Source organism: Sander lucioperca, chromosome 4 (assembly GCF_008315115.2).
Source record: "Sander lucioperca isolate FBNREF2018 chromosome 4, SLUC_FBN_1.2, whole genome shotgun sequence".
Taxonomy (NCBI): Eukaryota; Metazoa; Chordata; class Actinopteri; order Perciformes; family Percidae; genus Sander; species Sander lucioperca.
Genome location: NC_050176.1, coordinates 17,993,853 through 18,004,685, shown reverse-complemented (window position 1 = coordinate 18,004,685; position 10,833 = coordinate 17,993,853). Strand labels below are relative to the sequence as shown.

Sequence of the window (10,833 nt, the reverse complement as noted above, 5' to 3'; positions counted from 1 at the left end):
CATATGCAGATTATTGACAAACTCAGAAAGTTAACAAGTTAATTATTTTTCTTAAGAAAAAAAACATCAAAGTCTACCAAGCACACTATGTGAATTATGTGTACAATATAACTTAAAGGTGCCGTAGGTAGGATTGCGAAGATCCAGGACGTCCCTCCCCCCTTTCCACTAAAGCCCAAGGGAGAATGAATGCGTGTGCATGAGCAGTGACTGACACGCAGTTAGACACCCCCCCTGGCCCTGATTGGTTCATCTGAACAGGGAGCTGTGGATTTTTGCAAATCGCACTACAGGCTGTAGGTGGTGCCTGAGGAGCTGGATTTTTTTTTTTTTTTAATTACATGCTTTATGTAGTTCTACTGAAACATAGGGTCAGTTTCAGCAAATATGACAGAAAGTTAGTTTTATAAGGCTTACCTATTGCACCTTTAATTGTAATTGTAAACAATGCTAATGCGGATAGATATGTATTTTTATGCCAAGGAGTTTCCATCCAAAACTACAACCATCCTGTAAAGCAGAACAACAAGTAGTACCATTGAAGGGCAATTATGTGTGATTAGTCATGTTTTTACAACCCTTTCCTTGTTTGTCACTTCCTGCCGCCAGCGTCACCAGTGTTATAAAAACCACTCACCTGCCTGCAGAGCTCTTTCACTGGAGGAACAACCCACTGAAGACAGCAACGATGGTAAGTGGTGTGAAAGGCTTCATCCGTAGGATATTTCTTCATTCTCCACATGGACAAATATTCATTAGCTTGTTATTCCTTATCTTAGTTATGGCATTAAAAGCTCAGAACAAGAATGTTTATCCTATTCTCTCCAAACTCTATAGCCATATCCTATGATCTGACTTATATAATAATGACTGTAATATGTAATGAGAGGTACTGTATATCTTGCTGTTTTAAACCAATATTCACACATTTCATATTTACAGGTTGAATATAAGTAACGTCGAAGTGGTACATTTTAACCCTCCTGTTGTCCTCGGGTCAAATTTGACCCATTTTTAAGTTTCTACCAAAAATTTGTCCAAAAATTACATGGATGGTTCCATACAACGCTCCTTGCAAGTTAAACGAAGGATCAGTTCACTACTTTATTGAATTTTGGGTGTTTTTAAACTTTTTAAACTTTGACAAAACACACACAAATTATATAATATCATAATGAGGTTTCTGGACCATGAATTTGAGAAAAAAAAAATAGTGTAAAACTAGTGGTAATACATTGGTGTGAGTGGTGTGTACAGTATACTGATGGTAGTATAGGAAAAAAAACTAAGATGTTGAAAAAAAGCCTCAAAAAGCGATACAAAAAGTGTCTAAAAAGCGTCAACATTTTTTTCTATTTCAGTTTTGACCCAGAAGGACAACACAAGGATTAAAGAGGTTTTGGAGAGTTGTTAACACTGATTAACCAGATTTTTTTTAAAGTGCTGATAACTTGTCCACAGAAAGGAGAGAAAGGGTTTGGTAGCATTAGCACATTTGCCATTTTTTTCAGGTATTGTTTTTTTTCTACAGCTATAGTTTTTTACTGACATCTTGTCAATCATTTACATTCAGTCCAGGGACACGGAAATATTTCTCACTTCTACAGTGTGACAAAGGTGTGCAGATCAAAACCAAAGCTGACAAACAAATCTAAAAATGTCTCTCTAGAAGTGCTCTTCACCTATGTAACACTTCTAGTGTCACACTATAAGTGCCTCATGATTTAGCCTACTTAGTCCCCCCACAGTAAAGACCTGAGCCTGTTTGATCCCTGTGAGACATTAGGGTTGGGGGGAAAAAATCAATACGGCATAGTATTGCGTTTTTTTTACTGTGGCAATACTGTATCGAAACACAGGCGCCAAGTATCGATCAATTATTATATGTGTGTTGGTCAGTTTGTCTGCTTGACAATCATTTTGCAGCAATACAATTGAAGTGAGATGAACAAACAGAGAAATGTATCTTTTGAGATAAAGACAGATGTTGACAAAGTTTCCTTTTGGGGACATAATTTGAAATTGGGAAAAGGTTAATAAATTGCAATATATCGCAGAATATTGCAATATGTTTAAAATCGCAATAATATTGTAGCATGGCATAAGTATCATTATGATATCGTATTGTGAGGCCTCTGGTGAGTCCCACCCCTATGAGACATGCATGTATTGCAAGGTATAATATGTCCAATGGCTTGGCAATAAAAGAATGGCAATGTGCTAGGAGGTTGCACACTGCTCCTAATCCTTAGGATGACTCAAATTTCCACAGGCATTATTAATAATGTGTACCATGACTTAATTATTCTCCAACACTCCTGCCTGTGCAGTCAATGATAAACCAGTATTGATCTGAGATAAGAGATACAACATGAATGTAAAGACTATATCGTGAGTGCTATCTATAGGTGTGGTATATGTATATAGGGGCCAGGATGTTAAAGTTCATGTGTAACTCAAATCAGGTGATGGCCACACACACACACACACACACACACACACACACACACACACTCAAATCAGGTAATGTAACCTGATTTGTAAGTCAAATCAGGTAATGTCCAGCATATATACAAACAGGCATGCACACGCACATGCACACGGACACACACTCACACACACACACACACACACACACACACACACACACACACACACACACACACACACACACACACACACCTTCAAGAGAGGTGTGATAGTGGTACTTATCTAGTGTGTGCAGATATTGTGGCAGAAGGTCTGTGTGTGGGCGTCTTTTTATGGTTTTACTGTGTCACCACATGTCAAGGAACAAATACGGCACCTTCCATTTCAGTACTTTTACAGCCTGAGGGTACATGTTCCACCCTGGTTGATCATCAACAGCTAAAACAAGGACACCTATTATCAGTAATTCTCCCACAGTACACTGCGCAATCATTCTGTTTGTCTCTAAAATATTTAAATGATACGCCAAATCAATTTTGCATCCCGTAGATTAAAGAGATGCAATGTCTTCAACTGATACACTGATACACTGTGCACTGTATGTCTTTGCACTCTAGTTTCTATAACACAATAGGGTTTTAAATGTGAAAACAGAGCAGTCAATAGTTCAAATTTCCCCTGCTTCTTGTAAAATATCTCCTCTCTCCCCAAATTAGTGGTCTGATCCAAACTTTAGCTGTACTAAAATGAGAAAAGGTAACTAGTTGTGCACATGTTCTCATTTAAAAGTTGTAAATTCACTTGTTTCCTCAATAGAGCCACTTTTATTCTGTGTGCAGTGAAGTTAGATTTTAATCTATGAAAAGGTCCTTTTTATTAAGACTCATCCATCCATCTATCCATCCATCCAAATCAGTTCTCATGTTCCTCTTTGTCATTTCTCTTTACAGTTAATCAAGGATATGACATTCAAGGAGGGGCAGGAGTTCAAGATCCGCGTCAAGCCCAAGGACGACTGCAATTCGTAAGTTCCCCTCATAAGAGATTGAGTTGTCAATGGTGTGGATCAGTTGTGTTTAATCAGGAGGAAGTTGATACAGTTCATGTTTTATCCACTTCTTCCCTTTTTCACTGCACACCGTCGTTTGAACTCTGCGTTTCTGCCTTTATTGCAGCTTTGCCATTAACTTCGGTCATGACGCTGAGAACATCGCATTGCACTTCAACCCCCGTTTCGACAGCAACACCATCGTCTTCAATTCCTTGTCCGGTGGATGCTGGGGCTCCGAGGAGTGTGAGGGAAACTTCCCCTTTGTGCGTGGGGAGGAATGCAAGGTGTGTTGGGAGAGGATAAAGGTGTAAATTGTCTGTAATATCTAAGAATTCTGTTTAGTCTGATACCAAACAGCAAAATCATTACATACACTTACAAGGTTTAGTCTAAAGGGTGTAAATAGAGAGACTGTAATACCCATACAGTGCACTCTTTAGCAGTAACTTTAGAGAAAGACTTCATAAACTTTGCCAAGTGCCAATTACAATAAAATGGTAACACAGTAGCATGAGCACAAGAAGAGAGAGTAATCACCTAGTCATTATACTGACTCATTAACATCAGTTACACAGCAATATCTATCTAAACGTTTGCTAATATTAGCTAAAATAGACCTTTTTCATGTCATAGTGTAGCCCTGTCTGATATCACAAATAGCCTATTTTTCTAATCAAAGTCCGTGCAGGGAGGAGTTACATAAAGTAACGTAACAAACATATTTATTTTAACTCAAACCATGATCTTTTCCTAAACCTAACCAAGTAGTTTTGTTTCAATTCACAACGTTAACCACGTGTTTAAAACTACTACTTATCTACTTCAGGGAGGCCCTGGTATTGTGCATGCTGGGTCACTGGAATAAACTTAATTTAGCCATTGTTAATGTTATCAATTTAGCCTACCTGGTGTTTCCTACTATGACAAGGCAACATTTCTGCTATGATAAAGGTTCATTAGTCACCATAAGCTACTGATATTCATACCAGACCAAGAAAAGTTGTATCAGCATTTTGAATTAGTATTATTAATTATTGCTTGTCATTTCACCTTTTCATTTCTAAGAGCAAGACAGTTATTTCATTCTCTCGGAAGTTATATAGTCTCACTTTAAGCCAGTTTGGTTTTCAGTACACACAATCATCATGTTTTATCAGTATTCTAAGAAAGACAGATAATAAAAAATAAATGTGACAACAGAAATGCTACTGATATAAATTCTGCCCCTGAAAGTGTTTTACCTGACTTGAATTATTTTTACATGACATTCTGCAGCTTGCCATTATAGGGCAAACATCTAATCCCGAAAGCAACGTTGGCAGAGTATTAAGTTGCATTCTTATGGTTTTAGCATTGTTTAGACAACAAAGGTTTAGAGCTGCTTTTGGTGCTGATTATGGTTCACACACAGACCTGCTGTATTTTAAAGAATATTTTTTTGCAGACAATTGGCAAAGTACGTTTGCTGTATTTATCGAGTCATTTGGCTCAAGCTCAAATTTCATTAAGTATTTCGCCATAAGGAAGTTCATTAGCGGGCTTGGTATCTGTGCCGTAACACTGTTAAATCAACAGACACCGAGCTATCCAATCACAAAGGGGCTTTATAGGCTCGTAAAACTTAATAGCCGCTGAGAGAGATGGTCTTGCTTATCTATCTCAGTATTTCTCTTTACATACGTGTCCTCTTAACTGTTTTATTGTATGAATAGAACTGAAACTTGACACTGAAAGATAAATGACTTCATTCCCTCTATCTACCTTTGTCCTTCGTTCCTCAGTTTCACATCAACTTCAACAGCTCGCAGTTTTACATCAGGCTTCCTGACGGCTCCATGCTGAACTTCCCCAACCGACTGGGAGACGTCAAGTACAAGTACTTTGATGTCAGCGGTGATGCAAGGATCATCGGCGTCAAGGTCAAATAGAAGTTGAACTCTTCTTAAATCCTGACCTGTCCACATTTTGTGTTTTGCTGTAAAAGTCTGTTTTACATTACATCAGCCAATCAGGCCTGATAATTAATCGTTTCATGTGCTGAGGCTTATGGGAAAAACAACACTAGTGATGTACTGTATACCAACAGGGAGTGTTGATGTTGTAATAAGAGAACATGGCCTAAAGAGGGAGCCACAGCACATTACATACACTGTGTCTGTTTGACATCTCATCAGTCAGTGGGTTTGTTAATAAATGCTGTGGGAAAAAAGGACAAAGGGTCTCTGTCCCTATCTCTCACTCTCTAACACACACTAACACAAACACCATACACAATCTCCAATCAACAATTGATGTATGTTATTCAACTCTATATGCAACATCCATGAAACACAGCCATTGCTTGTGTCTGAATCAGTTAATTTTTTTCTAATACGGTCCTAATTCTAATACCAGTCATATGTTTGACTATTTGACAAATAGCAATTTCACAGTGTTTAAAATTAACTTTTTCGTACACCAGCCAAATGGCTAGCGAATGTTCAAATTTTACCAGCCATTCACTAGATTACCTTTGTTTTTTTGGCTGGTGAGTGAAGCAAATTTACCAGCCACTTGAATATTTTACCAGCATTTGGCTAATAGATTGTGCTAATTTTGAACCTTAATAGCAAACTTGCAACAACAAAAAATAATTGCAAAATTCATGCTGGTTTGTCGTTGCCACCTTTAGTGAAATGATAATCATTTAATAATGTTAAACCCACAAGGGAAATTACAATGTTTTCACTCTGCTGTTTTTACACACATGTAGACCTGAAATACACACACATGCGCACCGATACATGCACTAATGGAGCGATGAGAGTGAGGGGGCTGCAGCTGTCGATGGAAAGGCGCCCCGAGCAGTTGGGGGTTCGATGCCTTGCTCAAGAGCACATTGGCAGTGGCCAGGAGGTGAACTGGCACCTCCCTACCCAACTCCCTACAAACTGAGCTACTGCCACCCCAAGGTGTTCAGAAAGGACACATTTTAAATCACACTCTTTGAATTGTTGACAGATGCAACACATGATATAATGAAACCAGTGCATGTTTTAAAGCAACTAAAAAAAGCTGCCAACTTTAACGGTATCAAAACTAAGTAAGAGCCACTGAAGCTGCATGATGACCATAGGTGATGACTTAAAGTGCTCATATTCTGCTTTTTGGCTTTTTCCCTTTCCTTTATTGTGGTATTTATCTTTTTTGTGCACGTTATAGGTTTACAAAGTGAAAAAGCCCAGAGTCCACCCCGAAGGGACGTAACATCTTCCAGAAAAAACACTGTTCACAAACTGCTCCAAACAGCTCTATTGTAGTCCAGCCTTTACTTCAGTGACAAACGTGCGTCACTTTGTAACACACGTTATAATGCTTGCCTAGCTGCTAGCGTGGCACGCCCTCATACTCTGCAACTGACGCGTTATTATGGACACCTGGCCAATAGTAGTGTGTGAATGCTATTGAAGGGCAGGCCTTGCCTAGAAGTTGTGTGGGTTCCATAATAACGCCCAACTAACTGGCTAGTTGTCCTTACCTAGCTACTGCTGCGCATGTGTGACTCCCAACAAAGATGGAACAGAAGTGAGACGCCTCACTCTGTAGCTAAAACAGAGAGCTCAACACACAGGGTGAAAAGAGGAGCTGCAGCAGTACAACAAAAAGATGGTGTTTTTTGAAAATGAAACCATGTAAACCTATTCTGGTACAACCTCTAAATACAATTATGAACCTGAAAATGAGCATAATATGAGCACTTTAATAAATGTAAACACATTTTATTATTGTATTATCTGCATATATCTGGACGTCTGTGGCGGTATTTACTTTTATAATGCAAGTTTGTACAAAAGGGTGACATGTTGATACTGGTATTAGACATTGGCCACATGGCTATGTGAACAAAACAAAGCAGAAAATTTTTAAACTGAACTGTAAGTTAAATAAGAATCATGAATGTGGCCAAATAGGGACTTAACTGTAAGGATAGAGCAAATAATAGAGGATAAAATAGCATAATGCAAAAAGAGGGACCATACGACGTGAGACGAGGTACATTCTTACAGAGACAATTTACAGGAGGACTCAAAGAAGCCGTGGCTCGAGGCTGAGGAATGTGGCACGATGCAATCACATTCCACGGAAGAAGATGAAATATCCTTTACATGTATGTGTTTATATGGGTGCGTAAGGTGGATGGCAAATAGGAGAGTAAAGGAAAAACTAAAGCAGTTTTTTTTATTTTTTTTATTCTTATTCCAAAATATTTTCAGAACTACCAATGCCAATTTAAACTTTTTTTTTCTTTTGGAAAACAACTCACATTTAAACCCAATAAACAGTAGTTTAAAAATCCTATCCAATCTGTATTTGTCAGAATAATATCATCAATGCCAAGACAGCAGAATTGGAGATTGTTAGACAGGCATTTGTACTGTACATGTGGGGATAAGTGTTAGATTATATAATACAGAACACAAATCAAATACTGTGCCATGTGTGCTGTTTGCCCTCCAACCAGAATTGCAGTCAGACTTTCATGTTAGCAAACATCCACCTGCTGTGCGTAATTTCTCCAAATCCTTAACAGCGCTGGTTAAACTTCTCAACAGAGCTGGCAACGTACTGCATATGTTTGCAGCATTTACAAAGTCTGTACAAAGTGTCTCACAAAAAGGACATTTTCCAGTTTTTGTAGCCTACAATATTACTAGAAATGTCCCCTCTTAGGCTCATTGACAGTTACTAACCTTTTCTCACTCGAGTGTCTATGCTCAGTAATCACTTATTCATCCACTAAAGGTCCTGCAGTGGCAAAGTTACAGCTGACCCGGGGTCAGCCCTGCTTGAACCCACAGACTGACCTTTCTGGGCCAAGTAATCTTTATAGTTCCGGGTCAGAAGAGTGTAAAGAAATGGATTGATGCAACTGTTCCCATAGGTCAGACACGTGACAAAGAAATTGACATAATTATGAGCAGCTGGAGACAAAGCTTTGAGAGACTCTGGAGAGAACAGTCTGGCTAGCTGCCATCCCCAGAAAGGCAAGAAACACGCCCAGTAGGCCATTACGATGCTAAAGATCATTGACACGACTTTTTGTTTGAGTCCTCTCCTCCGGGCAGACCGGCTGCTACCTCCTAAACTAGCCTGCACTGCCCAGTAGCGGCCGGCTAGCCCCACATACAGCCCGACGATTACCAATCCAGGAACTAAAACACTTGTAAGAAACAGGACTGTGATATAAGCCTTGAAGGCCTCAGGGGTCCAGGTAGGGAAGCATATCCTCTTAACCAAACCAGCGGCAGTTGGTTTGCCCTCCCTGAGTCGGATCATCACCATCATGGGAAGCGTTAGCACAAAAGCCAAACCCCAGATAATCCCTGCCGCTAGCTTTCGTTTACGGGACGAGGACCTGTGGGCGCTGAAGGGCCTAGCAACGGCACGGTAGCGTTCCAGGCTCATAGCAACCAAAATGAAGACGCTGGCATGCATGGTGAGGAGGTCGATACTCAGCAGGATGCGACAGCCAGCCTCGCCAAACAGCCAGTCGTGGGCGAAGTAGGTGCAGACCACAAAGGGGATGGTGGAGAGGTAGAGCAGGTCTGCTAGAGCCAGATTGATGATGTAAACGTACATGGAACCTGTCCGGCGCAAGGCGGCTGAGCGGGTAATGATGAGTGTGTACGTGTTGCCCGCCACACCCATGGCGCACATGATCATCAGTGTGGCACCGAGCAGGAATGTCACCCAAAGGTCCCCGCTGCCTTCACCACCACCACCACCACCACCACCTTCCTGGGACCCTCCATCTCCAGGCCCTGGGCTCAGGACTAGTCCCAGCTGTGGAGTGATGGTGGCATTAGGAGTGCAGTTCATCGCAGGTTCACAATCAAAGGGCAGAGGTCAGGCCAATTTACACAGATTTATCTGATGGTTGGCTCCTGCATTAAATTGGAAAAAGGTTTTAAAGTTGGTATTTCCTGCTGTGATGCGGAGCACAGAGTGAAGATGGCAGCTGATTGTAAAGACAAGTCATTTTTGAAAATATGTCCCAAGAAATCCAGGTGAAAAGCAAACATTACTTGTCATAAATTGAATTTTGTTAAAACCTGTAAACTGTTGAAGCAAAATCCAAGAAACGGGCAATAGGTGACACCTGTGTTAATCCACATTGGACATGGCAAGCAGCTTCAGTAACTACAGAGCCTCCTGTGACTTGTACTGCCTATCCCCACAAAAAAAAAAGTCCTCCACACAGCTATGGTCCTATGTTTTTCCAAAATCAGGGTGGCACAGGGTGAGTAAGGACACTGCCTTTCAACTTGGTGAACTGCGTTCAAAGTCTCTGATGGCAAACTCCTGCAGTGCCGAGGTGTGCTTGAGCGAGGCTTCAGTTGCTGACATTTCCAGGAAGAGTCTCCCTATGGGGATTAATTATGTCACTTTCAATACATGAAAAAAAGAAATCTGTGTCCACTCGTGTGACTACAGTACATATCCAGTTTTGGTTGTTTTCTTCTTGGATTGGATCAAGTAGGGTTGAATCCACAGCTGTACTATATTCAGTCAAAATGTGTCTTGTCTCTCTTCTAGATTTCTACCGGTATATAGACACCTATGTAGTAAAGCTCATTTGCATTATCCAAACAATCCGTGTTAGTGCCTCACTGCTGCTCCTCTGTACCTCCGTAAATGATTTGATGCATCGCAGATGAACGTCAGATCCATTTGACTCCCTGGTTTGATAGAAGACTGTTGTGTCTGTGTTCTTTGGAGTTTTCTTGGTCACTCTCTCCCTCCTCGTCTCTCCCGTCCCATGTCCTCCCTCTTTCTCACCAGAGTGAAAAACTAGCATGGGCCTATAGATTTATGAGGTATTCCTCTAAGGCCTCTCAGGTCTGCTGGCTCTGTAGTTTTGGACACCCAGAAATCAATGGCGGGGGCAATTGTCCACAACCACAAACACATTCCCAGATACAACAGCCAAACATCAGACATACTGTATGCACGAGTAAGGAGTGCATTTATTAATTCCAGCTTGCTTTAGGGATATAACCTCTTAATTTTAAACGATTGGCTGAAATCCTTATCTTCAGAAGTTTTAAAAAACGTTATCAATACACCTGCTTTCTGCTCTGTGAATCATAAGGAGTATTTAAGCATCTACGTTTCTGCCGAAGTTGAAGTTGATGGTGCAAGGAAATCTGGCATATTTTTTTACAGAATAGTTTTTCTAGAAGAGCACTGAATGGGCTCAGGGGGGACCTAGTTTTGGAATAGCTCACCTTCAGTTTGAGGAGATAATGATAATATACAGTGAGAGACTTTTTTAAAGACTACTACTACTACTAATGTTACTGAATTTGTAG

General features: G+C 40.4%; 2 protein-coding genes and 1 long non-coding RNA gene across 3 annotated transcripts; 2 read left to right on the top strand and 1 right to left on the bottom strand.

Moving 5' to 3' along the window:
- Positions 1-550: 550 nt before the first annotated feature.
- Positions 551-5,690, top strand: lgals2b (lectin, galactoside-binding, soluble, 2b). Its single transcript, XM_031289028.1, has 4 exons — positions 551-691; positions 3,381-3,454; positions 3,606-3,765; positions 5,263-5,690. Exons 1-4 carry the CDS (start codon positions 566-568, stop codon positions 5,407-5,409), a joined length of 507 nt encoding a protein of 168 aa, XP_031144888.1. The 5' UTR covers positions 551-565; the 3' UTR covers positions 5,410-5,690.
- On the top strand, positions 3,776-4,333 carry LOC116042713. The gene is made up of 2 exons (XR_004103302.1): positions 3,776-3,958; positions 4,010-4,333. It is a non-coding gene; the product is annotated as an uncharacterized LOC116042713 (long non-coding RNA).
- Positions 5,691-7,248: 1,558 nt separating the features above from the next.
- On the bottom strand, positions 7,249-10,632 carry LOC116042934 (urotensin-2 receptor). Its single transcript, XM_031289417.2, has one exon. The coding sequence runs from the start codon at positions 9,338-9,340 to the stop codon at positions 8,258-8,260; it is 1,083 nt and encodes a 360-aa protein (XP_031145277.2). The 5' UTR covers positions 9,341-10,632; the 3' UTR covers positions 7,249-8,257.
- Between the last annotated feature and the right edge of the window lie 201 nt (positions 10,633-10,833).